Source organism: Drosophila obscura, unplaced genomic scaffold (assembly GCF_018151105.1).
Source record: "Drosophila obscura isolate BZ-5 IFL unplaced genomic scaffold, ASM1815110v1 contig_187, whole genome shotgun sequence".
NCBI lineage: Eukaryota > Metazoa > Arthropoda > Insecta > Diptera > Drosophilidae > Drosophila > Drosophila obscura.
Genome location: NW_024542775.1, coordinates 864,347 through 880,317, shown reverse-complemented (window position 1 = coordinate 880,317; position 15,971 = coordinate 864,347). Strand labels below are relative to the sequence as shown.

General features: G+C 37.8%; 2 protein-coding genes across 5 annotated transcripts; one reads left to right on the top strand and one right to left on the bottom strand.

The window, feature by feature from the left end:
• The first annotated feature begins 1,189 nt into the window (after positions 1 to 1,189).
• On the top strand, positions 1,190 to 11,903 carry LOC111070748 (tau-tubulin kinase homolog Asator). Of its 3 annotated transcripts, none has more exons than XM_022361558.2 (15): positions 1,190 to 1,374; positions 2,550 to 2,694; positions 3,787 to 4,303; positions 4,403 to 4,768; positions 4,838 to 5,227; positions 5,301 to 5,501; positions 6,005 to 6,073; positions 6,146 to 6,472; positions 6,538 to 7,377; positions 7,681 to 7,829; positions 8,484 to 8,628; positions 9,013 to 9,412; positions 9,529 to 9,873; positions 10,603 to 10,702; positions 10,767 to 11,903. In XM_022361558.2, exons 2-15 carry the CDS (start codon positions 2,582 to 2,584, stop codon positions 11,008 to 11,010), a joined length of 4,206 nt encoding a protein of 1,401 aa, XP_022217250.2. In that variant the 5' UTR covers positions 1,190 to 1,374; positions 2,550 to 2,581; the 3' UTR covers positions 11,011 to 11,903. The 3 variants fall into 3 exon arrangements, with proteins under 3 accessions (XP_022217250.2, XP_022217248.2, XP_022217249.2); XM_022361556.2 differs by having other exon boundaries at positions 9,529 to 10,182; XM_022361557.2 differs by lacking the exons at positions 7,681 to 7,829; positions 8,484 to 8,628 and having other exon boundaries at positions 9,529 to 10,182.
• Positions 11,904 to 11,910: 7 nt separating this feature from the next.
• Positions 11,911 to 14,700, bottom strand: LOC111070749. Of its 2 annotated transcripts, none has more exons than XM_022361561.2 (5): positions 14,524 to 14,700; positions 13,139 to 13,262; positions 12,580 to 13,080; positions 12,351 to 12,524; positions 11,911 to 12,136 (listed from the first exon to the last, which is right to left on the bottom strand). In XM_022361561.2, exons 3-5 carry the CDS (start codon positions 13,066 to 13,068, stop codon positions 12,008 to 12,010), a joined length of 792 nt encoding a protein of 263 aa, XP_022217253.1. In that variant the 5' UTR covers positions 13,069 to 13,080; positions 13,139 to 13,262; positions 14,524 to 14,700; the 3' UTR covers positions 11,911 to 12,007. The 2 variants fall into 2 exon arrangements, with proteins under 2 accessions (XP_022217253.1, XP_022217251.1); XM_022361559.2 differs by having other exon boundaries at positions 13,222 to 13,262.
• Between the last annotated feature and the right edge of the window lie 1,271 nt (positions 14,701 to 15,971).

The following is a 15,971-nucleotide window of genomic DNA, read 5'->3' as shown; positions in this document are numbered from 1 at the left end:
TCTGACACAGGCCAGCCCATGATGAAATTATTCAGGGTGGTCCCGTCCCACAATGCGGCTCTCTTTTCGGAGCTTATTTTGCAAATACAACAACAAACTCGCTGTGATTGCATGTGTGTGAGTGATGAATTGGCAAATAATCATTAATGAAATTAGCTTACTGATGGTGACTTTTTAAAATTAATTTGTTCTGTTTTTTAATTTTTGTTATATATTTAAGGTATCACATGTCAAATTTGGAATGAGGTGTTGAGGTGCGGCACTACTATTCCCATGACCGTAGCTGTATGTGTGTATATATGCATTTTTTCAAGTGCCCTGAAGTCCAGCAATATCTGAAGTTTAACATAAACAACATCCTTTCATTTTTGCAATAATCCAATGTACCTGTACATTTTCCAAAATATTATTAATATTCATTTAAATTCAAACAATTTTGCAACAGTAAATACTCTGTTAAAATGTTTCAATTAAGCATAAAATAAAACAAAAGATCTTAACCTTCATTCAGAACAGACCGATTCGAAATGAATTCAAGGTTCATATATACATATGTATATATATATCTATATATAACATATTGTTGCTGGCGCTGCCAGACTGGAGCGCGAAATTGCTGATGGCGCTGCCAGACTCGAGCAATTTGTAATTGTTGAGGGCTGCCACACCATGATATTGTCAACCGTATAACCGATGCGTTTTGAACCGATCTGGCAGCCCTGGAAAAAAATACGCAAAAAAATAATATAATAAAAGAAGAAGAAAAGACTTTATATCTGACTAAGGCTGGCTGCTAGCAAAAAAAAAGAAACAAAGCGCAACAGCGCCACCTAGCTGACGCATTTTTTTGGCTATGCGAATAGTTACTTTTTTTGGCCTGTAAGATATATTTTCGCCTTATGTTATGTTTTCGCCTTATGTTATGTTATGTTTTCGCCTTATGTTATGTTAGTTATGTTTTCGCCCTTATGTTATGTGACAGGACGTAACTAATTTTTCTTGACACGAACGATCGCCTAGGAGGAGGGTTGAAAGCTTAATCAGACTAAAGATAGCTTTTCTTTCTTGATTATGTACATATGTATGCATGTATGTATGGACGTGTAGGATGCACAGAGATGCCGAAAGTTTCTATTAGTCTTTGTTCGTCGGTCCGTCCTCAGTAAGAATTTTCAGTGAACACGGAATATTTGGTTTGAATGTGAAAGCTTTTATAGACCATATTAAAGATTTACTAACAGTTTGCCAAAAAAACTATTTAAGACTACTGCATCTTGTGGCAATAAATAAACATACCATAACGCAGAAGGAGCGGAGTATCTACTAACTACATAATGAAGAAGTTCCCCTTCGACGAATGTTTTCTGTTAAATGGTACAAAAATATTTAAATTGTACATATATGTATGTATATGTACATATATGTTTAATGTGCAAGTAGTGGGTGCCTGTGTCTAAATGAATTTAAAAATATAATCATATGTATGTATGTACGATTAGAATCGTGTCACGTGTCGAATCTCTCGGTGATTTTCGGTAGAAGTTTTCGTTGAAGTTTTCTATAATTAAATCGACAATACTGAATAATTTTAAAATAGACTCACACACAAGACACCTAAAAGTGATCATAAATAAATTCAGATGCACGGGTATACTTATTCAAGATGCAAAAATGGAATAAAAAAGAGTGAATATGTGCATAGGTGTATAAGATATTTTTCAAGTGATTTCTTAAAAAATAAAAGTTTTCTTTAAATGCTACGAGTGGGTGTATGTGTACATATGTATATACAGCTGCGGCGGAAAAAATAGCACCATGCCACTAATGTGTCTGTATTGAGAGATTTATCAATGGTTTTATTGATCTGTTTCAATCTAACATAAAAACTTTAAGTTGCAATTTAACGTATCTGAGAGTATTGCTGACTTCGAATGAAAATAGTTGAAAAGAAAATTATTTATTCAGGGAAAAAATACTACTAATTTCAAAGTTTAAAAAATTACAAAAAATAAAAAAAAAATTCCATTCAAATTCGTTACTTCAGTTGTGTTCGAAGGTTACAATTATATTTTGCCCCATGGCTTTCGGTCTTGCTAATCTTTAACGATTATTTTAGGTCCTTTAGTTCTATGGACGGCTTTATTAAAAAAGGAGGGAAATGGGGGGAATTAGATCGACCTTTCTTCCCCGTGTTTCTTGTTGGTAACATATTTCAAATTTTTGAAAGATTTAATTAAGATTACTTAAGATTTACTTCTCCCAGAGAGGAGACATGTAGACGTTCTTTTTACTTCAGCAAAGTGAAAAAATGTGCAAAAACAATAAACTGTGTTGTACCAAGAAGTAATATTTTTTTCGCCGCGACTGTATATTATGCATATACATATGTATGTTAATATGTGTGCATATACATGCATATTTACATATGTTTGTAGGTAGCGTAGAAATTTCGGAAATACATTCAAACTGATCTACCTACATATGTATATGTACATACATATATAAATAGCTATGCTATGAAAAGTGTAAACAATACAAAAATCTTTCAGGCCACAGCATCAAACTATGAATTGGAGCTTGAATGTACATGGATTTATGCTCGAATAGCTCATGTGATAGAAGGCAAAACTCATTACAGGAGCAGACAAGTCCAGGAAAATCCAAAATGCATTTACAGGATAATCATAATCCCAGGTGAGTTTGCCTGATAATAACAGAAAACTAGCATTTCGAGCAGAAGTTTTAACAGGACTTTGTGGTATTTGTGGGAGCGTTTTCTGAGTTGAGTTGAGTTGTCCTGTCATCGAGGACGACGCATGCGCAATCCCCAGTGACAGCTGGTGCTGGTAATAGTAACCGTAACCACCAGACACAGCTTATTCTCTCTCGGTGCTGGGGGCTGCTTTGCTCTGAATTCGATTAGGCGACGAAAAACAGTCAAAGCTAACCAATCGATATGTGTCTTTTATTTTCGTGAAAATGTTTAAAAGACTTGAATAATTCGAGTAACAAAGTTTCCTGGTTTTTGCTTGTGTGCGTGCTTTAAATGAGACATTGAAAAATCCTGTGCAGGACGAGAAATTCGACGAGAACAGATAATTTTCCAGCTCTTGTTATACATAACCATTACGTGGACGCATGGTATGTATTATGTCTTGATGCACATTACCATATGCATGAGATCATCAGCATCTATGTACGCATGTACATATGAAAGTATTTCTGTATAAATATTGGAAAAAAAAGACTTTTTAAGTCCTGCACACAATAATTTTATGTCCCTAAAATGTGACAGGTAGAGACAACAGTATGACCCGTTCCTATGACAGCCAACTAAGTGGGGAAGAAAAATTGTTCTCCCACGCCTCGCCCGCACTATATATACATACATATACATGTGCACTATGTACATAGCTCGATGCGACGACGGCTCTAGCGTGGCCAGTTATATCCAATCTCATTGCTCATTATATCCGTGCTTTGCTAGACGATACAGTTATGGCTCCCTTTAAAGTTTAAACATATGCTATCGTCAGTCTAGTGCAATAATACTTTCATCACTATCGTCGGCCTAGTATTAGCATTAGTATTATTTTAGTATTAAATACTTCAAATTGTTTGGGATTTTGAGACAAAATACGAAATGAAATCGCTGCATCTGTTTTGAATTCGCCTCGTCTCTGCATTTGTTGATATTTTAAAAACATCAATATTAATATATATATATATATATATATATATATATCTTTGCCACCATGTTCTACACGCAGAATATCCTTGTTTCAGAAACGACGAAAATGTTGCTGCGTCAGGAGATCATGATTCACATCAGCAACACTCGAATCAGGAGCAGTACATAAGTCCCAACCAAAAAGTGATCACCAGCTCTAAGAATAACAACATCTTGAGGTTGCATCCACCGCCACTGTCGAAACCACCGCCTCTGTCCAGGCCTGTTTTGCAAGCCCATATCTTGCAGCGAATCCAGTCGGGTGCTACGGGCACGAGCACGGGCACGGGTGTTGTTGTGGACACAGAAGCGTCAGAGGAGCATCGCTATCCCAATGTGTTAGTGTTGCAGCGATCAGCGACTTTGCCAGCGAAGCATAATCGCTTAGGAGTAAGCCGCAGCAGAGTAACTTTTAAAGTGCCATCTTCAAAAAATCCAGTTCCTGCTCCAGCGCAGGTAGAGCTCCTCCAGGAAAAGGGCAGACAGGCATTAGGAGTAGCTCCAAAAGAGTCTTGCAAGATGACTTCCGAGGATCTTTTGCAGCCGGGCCATGTTGTCAAGGAGCGTTGGAAGGTTTGTCGTCTCATATTGTATCCTCATATTTCCTGTTCTGATTTTACCCCGTACACATATGTATACGTATGTACATATATCTTTTTGTCAACGTTATAGGTGGTTCGAAAAATCGGTGGCGGTGGTTTTGGTGAAATATATGAAGGGCAAGACCTTATTACACGTGAACAAGTGGCACTCAAAGTGGAATCCGCAAGGCAGCCTAAGCAGGTGCTCAAAATGGAAGTTGCCGTTTTGAAAAAGCTACAGGGCAAGGAGCATGTGTGCCGCTTTATTGGATGCGGCCGGAACGATAGATTTAATTACGTGGTGATGCAACTTCAAGGAAAGAATCTAGCAGAGCTCAGGCGAGCTCAGCCGCGTGGTGCATTTTCGCTTAGTACAACACTTAGGTTAGGCTTACAAATTTTAAAGGCCATCGAATCGATACATTCTGTGGGATTCCTTCATCGTGATATTAAACCGGTAATCTCATTTTTTGCCATGAGAAATTGAATTTAGAATGTAATAATGTAACGATCGTTTTCATTGCAGAGCAACTTCTCCGTCGGGCGCTTACCCTATAACTGCCGGCGGGTGTATATGCTGGACTTTGGCTTGGCTCGGCAATATACCACAGGTACCGGCGAGGTGCGATGTCCCCGAGCAGCTGCTGGTTTCCGTGGCACAGTTCGGTATGCATCCATCAATGCTCATCGAAATCGGGAAATGGGGCGTCACGATGATCTATGGTCCCTATTTTATATGCTTGTGGAGTTTGTAAACGGCCAGTTGCCGTGGCGAAAGATAAAAGACAAGGAACAAGTTGGCCTAACAAAGGAGAAGTATGACCACAGAATATTGTTGAAGCATTTGCCGTCAGATCTAAAGCAATTCCTGGAGCATATCCAGTCTCTTACCTATGCGGACCGACCGGACTACGCGGTAAAGTACCTCTGAAACTCCAATGGAATGGTGTTATGGTATGGTGAACTATAATAAAATGTGGTTTTCTCAGATGCTAATCGGACTATTTGAGCGCTGTATGAAGAGACGCGGCGTCAAAGAAGTTGACGCATATGACTGGGAAAAAGTGGACACTTCAGCAATTGGCAACATCAATTCAAGTGGCAACCAAGTGCCTGCCAAGAATGATTATATCCATGGAAATATTACACAAATGACAGTGGCAGCGTCTAACGCGAGCGGCACTGAATACGTAAGTCCATTGCTTAAAAGTGCCAGAAACCTTTGATTCATTCGGCATACCGAATCTGCAAAATATAAGTTGTTTTGTGCTCTGGTGGGAAAATCGGTTTGGTTAAAAAAATGTCTCTTAACTACTTATCCAAGTTGCAAGGAGATTATCTGATAAATCCAAAGGGCAAGCATCACAAACTTGAAGCAAATCTGTCGATCGAGCGATGGAAGAATGGAGCTATCCCATTTATTCTCATAAATTAGATGCTAACTTCTAAAAAAACACCATTCCAACATTCTGGAGATCGGCAGAGCAAGCCGTAGCCTGAGTTTGTGCTCAGATGGGGGTTGGAGTATTATTAGACTACTCTTATAAATTGAACTGAAAACTGCTATAGGCTGACTTCCCATAAATAAAACTATATACTCGTACCCACATATACTCTCAAGTATAATCTCAAACTACTCTATCCCATCCTTATAATTGTTAAAACGACTTGTTTTTCATTGCATGTTCGAAAGGTTCGAAAGCGGACTGATATTGATACCGCCCAGATCGCAGCGACAGAGCCTTTGCATATGAAAGATAAGGTACGTCTCTGACGCCGATATCGGCGTCCATTTCGAAAAAGCATAATTTAATAATTTGAAATCATGTTTAAGGTTGACAGAAACTGCAATGCGACGCCATCAGTTCCCCAACCACAGGCCAAATGCGAGACATCCGTACAGCACGCCAACTCAACCAATAATCAAAACACCCTACCCAAAGCTTTGTTGCAGCAGCAACATCCACCACAGCCTGCCAGCACTGCAATGGCTACGTCGAATCTCCCCAGTGCACTGATCAAGTCATCAATGGTTGGTGTTGGAAACCATGAAGCACCGATAAAGACACCGCATTCGGTAATTCATGCGAAGAACTGTCAACCCCACAGCGGAACCGGCTCCTTTTCTGCATCAAACCAAAACAACTCTGCTCCTGTCTATGTAAGAAGGCAATAGCAATAAAGTCACAGTTACAGTTAGAGTGAAACTCAATTAATTTCTTGCAGTACCCACATCTGGAAGATAAGTTCGCTGCCACACAGCTATTGCAAACGAAGAAGACCGCTGAGGGAGAGCGCATAGGAGATGTTGATATCGAAGTCGCACTGATTGCAGTGGAAAGCTCCCAAGGCCAGAAGATCGTCGACGCAAATGTTTCTGAGGGTGTCAATAGAACACTACAGTCCGGTGGAGCGCAGCACCAGTCCTTGCACCAGCCACCGCAAGCGAAAAAATTAAATCCCAGTGGAAATACTGATAAGCAACACCAGAAACTGGAGGCATTACCCGCGGAAAAGTGCGGCGATAGCAAGCGATCCTTGGACGATCAAAAGTCAACCTATGGGCGCCTCCGTGTACTTACAGCCCCACCCATGAGCGTGCATGATCTAACAGTTGGTGGAGCCCAAAGCCAGCATGGTGATGAACAGTCCCTAACCCATGAACAGGATGCTCTGGTTTTTTGCGGAGGAGGAGGTTCTGCCTCAAAGGTTGCCATATGCCAGCGCGGTCAGGTGTTTGGCATGGTTGGCATACCGCCGGTCAATCGTCGTTCAGCAACATCCACCAATTTACGACCGTCTTCCTCGGGTGCTGGTTCCAATTCGATTCAGCGTATCAATAGCGCATCAGCAGGCGCAGCTGGTGCGGGCACTGGCAGCAACACAGCCAGAAGCAGTGTTACCGGCGACCATTCTGTCACTCAATTCGCATTGATAGACGATGAAAATGTGTCCGCATTACAACAGGTAACACGGGGCGGAGCTCTCACTCTTGCTTCCCAGTGGAAAAGTCAGTTTGATGACTCTGAGGACACGACCGATAACGAATGGAACAGAGAGCCACAGGTAAATTGGAATGCAAACTAATGATGAAAACATGGGAATTCTAGTTGACAATGTCAGGTCGCGTTCGAACTAACGATAAATGCTTAAAATGTCTTCCTGTAACAGTAACCGTAACAGTGCTTAATACAGTCCCAAGTCCCCCATTATTAATATACTTTTAATAAGATATTATAATTGCGTGCATCCCATATCATATCTTTAATGTAGAAAGAACACAGTTGTTTTTTTTTTTTTTTGCTTAAAATTTAGTACTACTATAAGATAAACATGTGTAAAATATACAAACTACATTTCACCTCACAGTCGCAACCCAATTTGGATCAATTGATTAAGGGGGATGTTTCATTGCCTCTGTTAAATGAAGCTGCAATCTTTTCCCTAACTGCCGTCGCTGATACAACCAAGACACCAAAGACCCAAACGTCCCGAGACGCAAAATCCAGGCCGAAAAGGTAAGTCTTGAACAGATGGCTAATCAGTACATACATATTTATAACCTTGGCGATGGTATGTTGAATGTGGGCCAATGCCTTTACATGTAAGTACATATCTTCCACCCCACAAATGAATATGTTCTCGAGCAGATGGGATGGACAAGCCGAGTGGTATACATACGCATACCCCTGTCCGTCTGTGCATCCTTGTATACTTCGTCTGTTAGCAGGAAGACAGCGTCATAAATTCTATCCCAAATGCAAATGCATCCCCGGATGAGAGTATTAGCGAATCAAAAGGATCGAAATGTACAATATTTCGATTCTCACCAGAAAAGCTTTATGGTTTAACACATGAAGCTCAAAAATGTTTCAATTAATATTGTATGTTCTCACCGATCAGACGATCACTCAATATTAAAGTGTAGATAATATATTTGTCGCTACAAAAGGGGGATGAATACCCAGATCAAGTAGGCTGTGGTGGATACTGATCACGCATACTATGTATTTATGCATGTGTTATGTATATACTAAGTAGTATACATAGCATAGTATACATATGTACATAAGTAACCGGTTATAAATATGTATATGATTTTAGTTAAATATTGAATGTATGTTATTTCTTTTGTGTACAATTTGTGCGTATATTGATTTCCCCTACCATAGATACACACTCAACATATTCGGGATCGAGAGCTACGACACGTTGAAAATATCTTTACCGCACTGCTGGTCTGACCCTGCAATGGGTAATGTATTACGTAAAGACTTAGAGCCACCGGCTGTGCAACAAGCCGCTTTTGATAACACAGTAAGCACATCATATACATCTGAAACCCTTAACTTATGCGGCTTTGTGGTCGCTCTTAGAATAAGTTAACTATCAAACTCATACCGATTAAGAGACTTGCATGCACCAAGCCACTATATGTACACACATATCCACGTTCCGGAAGACATTTTAAGCATCTTATCAGCATCTTAGTACACACTCGTGTTTGTGTGTGTGTGTGTGTGTGTGTGAGATATTTCATTCCTTTTACTGTTTAATGTTCTCCAACCAATGGCACATACTTACATACATATTCAATGGTAAAGTTTATAAAAAGTGGTGAGGAAAACACTGCCATGAACACCCGCCTCCCAGCTTTGAGAATTAAAGCTTCTTTCATTGGACACTCTCTTAAATTTGTAGGTATATCGCATGGATATAGCCAGGAATGTTTGTGTGCGAGAAACATACTCGGAAATCACCCCGCTGGGACAGCCAAAAAAGCCTTCTGTTTCTATTGTTTCGCAGACGGTATTGCCATCATCATTTAAAGATGACCATATTGCGTTTCAGTCAAATAAATCACATGAGAGCCAAACCAAGTCCAAACATCGAAACAGCCTTCCGAATGTGTCATTGGCCGACATTTTTGATGACCAACAGGCACTACCAAATTATAGCTCTTTGGTGGCGAATGACGCGGCCCAGCCCTGGAGTGTTCAAACCACATCTTGCCAGAGGAGTAATTTGCCTGTGAGTGAAGAGATCCAGGACAACAATGGTTGTGTTAGTGGGCGTCTGGAAATTCGTGTCGTTCCCAAAGGTAGGCAAATAATGCACATTTCTTAATATCCAGGAATGCAATCCAATCGCACTAGCTAGATGCTATTTATATTTAAATCAACGCATACATCATTCTACGATTCGTTTTTGTTTTAGAATCCTCTCATTTGGATGAATCTGTCTACTATGATGCACTAGCAGCTGCTGTTAAGATGACTTCAAGTACAACTAGCCAAGGCATTGCTGATAAAACTCAAGGCCAAGATTCTAGTGATAAGGTGCTAATTAACTGTGATGAAATAAAAGCAACAGCAGCAGCAGCAATAAAAGCTTCCTCTCCAAATACAATCAATAATTGTAAAGCACCAGTCAACAAAGCCACTTCTGAAGCACTCAACGAGCCAAGCTGCTTCAACTCTCATGTGGTGGATTCTATCAAGCCAAAGCTGAATGGAAATAGCGAAATATGCAATACAAAGGAGCAGGCTCTTACAAAAACAGGTGATTTAGATACTCAAATAACACGGGTGAGCTGCGCCTATGGAGGCACGGAAGGTGGCTGTGAACCACCGCTCTTGGCACCCAGCAAAATACCAGTGCGCCAATCAAAATGCGCTTCATGGGCGGGTGCTGATACTGCCACAAACGCATCAACATCAACCTTAATTGGGTCCATCGGAGGACAGCATCATATCCAAAACAATCCACCATTTGACATGCCCAATTGTATGATGGACGCTATGCCTGTTCGCCACGACATATACTCTGGTGTTTTACAAAATCCTCCTAATAATACGGACCTAACACCAGGTTTGTTTCCTTTAAGAAGTGGGCTTGCCAACCAACTAATTGATTAATGACAATGCGTGTATCCGCTGCACGATGCATGTAACTTCTTTCAAGATTCTATTTATTTTATTCAAATGACATTGAGATTAAGTAAAATATTCTGGTACAAGTACTGTTTTAATTTAGATCCACTGTTTATTTTTATAAATTTTCGATGGTCCGTTTTTTGTATATGTGGATTATATATTTTATTAAACTAAATGACCCTAAGAGAAAACGAAATGGAGCTTTCTTCTTTATTAAAGTAATAAAGCGTTTTATGTCGTAATGCAACTTGCAGAGCTAACATGATAATCACCGTGATAGTTACCTTCTATATAAAAGCGAATTCTGTTCTATTTTCTAATGTGTATGTGATTCGATTTCAATCATCTCATTTAGGATTACGGCGCCGACGAGAATCCGCTGAAGGAAAGTACATAACCGACCCAACACAATTACAGCTAAGATTTCAACGTCCTCGGTCCCGCACTTCCAGTCGGTAGGTTTCTGTCAATTTAAAATAAATTTCATCCTTTTAAAAACATGCATATGTAACATTTAAGAACTCGTGGCATACCCACAACAATGTTAGGAAATTTTGATGATCAATCAACTGATCTCAGTGAAGACAAAGCTGGAACTATTGGAGCTCACTTTATCACAAAGCAATATGAAGAATCAAACATTAACAATATCACATGGAGTGAAAATTCAACAGATCAACAGCCTAACATCTCGCCACCGCCGGGGGAGCCCAACATAGAAAATAGTGCGCGCCTTCGTCGTTATAGGCATAACATAGAATAATCGAAATTCTCAGTAGCAATACTACTATTTTGGACCCAGGATATATTTCGAAATCTACCACTTGCTCGTTTTTGTTACAGAATTAACAAGTCCATTGTACACGACGGCAATGAGATCAGTTCACAATTATTGGCTCATACTTACATATGTTTTCAAAATTTTGTTCGACCAGCATTGATAACATTTTTCATTTTTTTTCTCTATCTTTAAACATTTAAATCAAATATTCTTGCTTGGACTAGAAATAACAAAGATTTCTTCCATGTCCACTTCTGGGGCAAGGCAAAGTAACCAAACAAAATATAATGAAAATATTAAATAAGCTTTAATAGAAATGCCTAACACCGTTATTTATACATAGAATCAAAATATATTGATCGACTAAGAAATTTCACATCCGTGCACACCTGTACTCACAATTAACGAGGCCCATAAACGATAAACGACACCTAATTATCTCCGTATTTAATACCTACAAATTGAATTGTGAATGTTTCAAGTCAAGGATGCATTATAATAAAGTTGCAAATAAAATGAGTGCTAGGTGAATTTCAGTTATTAATGAATTAATTTATACTTTGTTATTTAGTTATATGTATGTATGTATGTTTTTGAAGAACGTTCAGCTCTACACATCTGCAGTAGTCGTTGCAATTTTAATTTCGGTGATGTGTGTATGTAAAATGTGTAAACTTGATGTGCACCATTGACCTCATAAGGTTCGCTTACCTTACACATTATACAAAGTGCTTTCTATGGAATTAAGTTTTTGTTTTTATTACAATTCGATATATTCAATATGCGTAAAAGCGGAATTTCTTTATTGTAAATATTACGGCTATTATCTCAAATGTAATAGATGAAAGTAACCTCAATAAAGTGTAATTAATTAATTAAAAATTAATTATATGAAATGGTTTTATTGTATTAATTACAGCATGTAATAAACTTCAGTGAACCTATGCTGGAAAAGTCGATTCCAACAGTTGTTTTTATTTTAATTTTTGCTCGTCCAGCTTCTGGGTTGACAAAAAAGGCAAATAGTTGTACCCTTAGGACTCGGAGAGCCATCACCAGCGTTGCTGCAAGTTACCATCTGGACGTGCATTATCTCTTGAAGGGCTCTCTGAAATAAAATAATACAACGAAGCATCAAAAAAGGAATATTACTCACGACATCGACATCTTCAGCGAAGCACGCGGATGAAAGCGTGAGAGACCATACCAATATACAATTGTTTTCAAATAATATGTACACATATATGATGTATATTTAAAATGTTCGTACTATATATAAATAGTATAAATAATGTCTTTTAAATGATGCTAAAATTTCTTGCCTTCAATTTGCCAATTTCAGTACGCAGTGTTATAATTTTGGTTTCACCATTATCTATGATTCCCTTTAATGTATCGACTTCATGCTGAAGTGAATTGATGAGTTCATCATAGCCTTTTGGTATATTCTTTTCGATAAAAATCCTTGAACGCAGGCACATAGATGTTTTTCGTATCTGTAAAATAGCTTTGACTATGTAAGCATTTTTAAATAAATAAATTCACGCTTACCTGTTCCCTCAAAGTCGCATCGATATGAATGCTTGAAGTTTTCCTTATTAAGTCACAAGAACTTGTGAAGTTGGTTGTCCCTAAAATGCCACTTTGCGCCAAAAATTGTTTGGCCCCATCAATTCTAGAATTCATTGATTGCATTTCTCTATTCTGTTCGATTGACTCCGACGCAACTCTGTATTTAGCATCAGCAGAAAGAGAATGGTTGCCTCTTGAATATACAGCCAGAGCATCAGTAAGATGTTTGCTTGTGCTTTCTGTAGTAGCTACAGAGTGTGTTTTCCTTTCAAAAATAAAAGTCTTGTTGGGATATGAAAGCTTGCATTGAAATGTCAAAGGCTCGTTTCGACCCGAATTATTCCACTTGTACATTTTCGCGCTATAGTACCCAGAACATCTGGCGTTTAAATTGTCACATAGCGGATCTATGTTGTGCATTCTCTCCGAATTATACGAAATTTCTTGGTTATCTGATTCCGAAGACATTTTGTTGAACAGCTGATAAAATATAAAAATAAACGATCATCTTGAAAACATTACATGAATGGATATGTACATGTATATGCCATATGCATTGCCTCGTAATAATCAGAAAATAAAATACTCCAGCGCGTAATGTCGAGTGTGCTTATTCCATACCATCGTTACCGGATATGTATACAATCACCGTTCCAGTCAGCCTGTATATAAAAAAATAAAATAATTTTCATACAAAAATGTACATTCGCGTATATTTAATGTACATATGTATAAATATATGTGTGAACACCTGCCATTCAAAACAAGACAGCTCGATACAATAACATCAAAAAGATTCTTCATGCTTCGACATGATAAGATCAGACCCTCCAAGAGACAGGGGCAGAGACAATTAAGATAAACAAAAATAAATGTTAATTTATTATATTTAAATTTTTGAGACGATGGAAAAAAAATGAATTAAAAAATTACTGTGGAAATTCGGACTGATTTCAGGTCCGAACCACGACGTTCAACAACATATCATCTTCAGCTATGAAGCCTTAAATAGGATAAGGCTTTGTCAAAAGGCAATATGTTAATGAAAACGAGGAAAAACTTTGTACTCAGTTGTACCTGTACTCAGTCAGTCAGTGCGCTATACACATCAGCTTTTACCACAAGTCTAATATAATATAATATAAGACAACATTGCTATGTTCGTTTGGGAAAACACGTAATTTATTTGTTTTTCTAACACTTTTCTATTTGACAATTTAACTCGAATCGAATCGATTGAACCAATTTCGTGGGAGTTTGTCAGAAATATGTATCTAACAAAACAACCAAAACAAAAACAAATTAGCAACACCTATCTAAAAAGCAATACATGGATACAATAAAATACAGCATTTCTTATACAAACAGTAGCAGTAACTTGACCGCGCCAAGGTCTATTCTATATACCCTTGAAGTTCCAATTAATTGATCTTCAAACCAGGATTTTTATAGACTGAAAGCAACACATTCAACCACCTTTGCGAGTTATGTACATGCATATATAATTGTAATTTGATTGAAAGTTACAATGGCCACATATGTAGCTTTAACGCTGAGACTAGTTTGAAGGAAACAGAAACATAAGATAGAAAGAATTGCTATTGATTTACTGCCCGTTACAAAAACCGTAATACTGTAAATCTCGGTGTGCATAAGTACACATGTGTGTAAGACACAATTTCATAATTAACTGATAACAAAATTTACCTATTTATTTGTACTCAATCACATGTACACACATACAAATGTACACATGCATGTACGTACAGTATATATAGAGAATATGACGTTATAATATATATGCTATATTTGTTATTTGTCTTGGCAGTGACATCTGGGGAAAATGGATCAATTATATCCATAGGAAAGCCATATATATTAAAGCCATTATATTAAAAGTTTACGACATTGGAAAAGGCTTACATTTTTATTGGACAGGAAAATTATAAAATTTAACGGGAAAGCACTAAAATCAGACATTGAACTTCAGCAACATGAATTGGTGGTCACTTAAAATTAAAAGTAAAATAATTTTGGAAGAATTATTATTTTTAATGTTTCTCAACTATTTTGTGTTCGATATTCATCGTCTTGTTGATAAATAAACTATTAAACGATAGTTGAATTTCATATATTTTCCAGCACTTTGTTTATTTTCATACATATATTTCCATTTTCCAGCACTGTCTTTATTTTCATGAATATAATATATATCGTTTTCCAGCATTATATAAATCATTTAAGTGGAATATAAAAAAATTACATGTCCACTAATCTGTTTAAAAGTACTAATGAGACAAGATAAAATGAATACAAAAATTAATTTTGTTTGGATCTGGGCTATAGGCAGGCCACTAGCGAGAGCCAAAATTGAGCCAATTTATCACAATTCCCTTGTGGCACTTTTTAAAATACCGGTGAAGAATTGCAACAATCTGGATATATTTATTTATTCAGACACAATTACATTTATATTATGTTATTCTGTTTTTTCGGTCATCTTGACCCTCTTCAGGTGGTGTATTTGCTTTTCCGCGGGCTGTTCTTTCAGACTTCTTAAACTTTTAAACGCACTCGTGCATGTTTCGCATGTACATGGATATGCTGCCGCATGTATGTTGACATTATGATTCATCAATGCTGTCAATGATTTCAGCTTTGTGGGGCATTGCTCGCAAGCAAAATTTCTATCGCTAGAATATTTAATCGTGTGCCTCTTTAGATCGGAAGGTTTCATAAATGTAGATGGGCACATTCTGGAAAAAAAATCAAATTTAATATAATTTTATTAAATATTTTCACGTTTCCTATAGTACACTTACTCGCAGGCATAATCCCTTATTCCCTTGTGCGTCGTGATGTGTGACAGAATCCTGTCTTTTCTTTTTGTTTTGTAATCGCAGAATTTCCTCTACCAGACCTCTACCAAGCTGAGGACACTGCGGAGCTCTTTCTGATACATATTACGATACCAACAATTTTAGTCAGAGCAAGAGCAATATAAACGATTGCTGTGCTGGAAAATATAATTTGGAATTTTGTCTTTTATGCTATCTGTCGCTTTGCAGCAAAGTTTGCAAAATCTAGTGTCTTTTTCGGATCTGAGTTCTTTGCCGATCAAAATAAATTCGTTAGATTTAGGGGCTGTGCAATTGATTTTTGAAATTAAAAATCTCAAGAATCTTATGAATTTATAACAGGGGTCGGCACACAGACTCACACATTTTTTTGGTGCGTTTGTGTGCGAAAACAACAGACACGAAGTCAAATACGTTACTTATTTCTCTGCCGCTGCGAAAGCCGATGAATTTTGCAAAGGGCACACGAATGCTTCTCTGCCGCTGAGGCAAGCGGGCAGAATATGAAGCCGT

What these genes read in the sequence shown, in the direction of transcription:
- LOC111070748 (XM_022361556.2), top strand. Translation starts at nt 2,582, where the DNA reads ATGTACATGGATTTATGCTCGAATAGCTCATGTGATAGAAGGCAAAAC. An exon ending in ACGCGAGCGGCACTGAATAC is followed by an intron (nt 5,502 to 6,004) that starts GTAAGTCCATTG and finishes CATGTTCGAAAG; the next exon opens with GTTCGAAAGCGGACTGATAT. An exon ending in CTTTGCATATGAAAGATAAG is followed by an intron (nt 6,074 to 6,145) that starts GTACGTCTCTGA and finishes ATCATGTTTAAG; the next exon opens with GTTGACAGAAACTGCAATGC.
- LOC111070749 (XM_022361559.2), bottom strand. An exon ending in ATGCGACTTTGAGGGAACAG is followed by an intron (nt 12,525 to 12,579) that starts GTAAGCGTGAAT and finishes GCTATTTTACAG; the next exon opens with ATACGAAAAACATCTATGTG. An exon ending in CTGAAATTGGCAAATTGAAG is followed by an intron (nt 12,137 to 12,350) that starts GCAAGAAATTTT and finishes ATTTTATTTCAG; the next exon opens with AGAGCCCTTCAAGAGATAAT.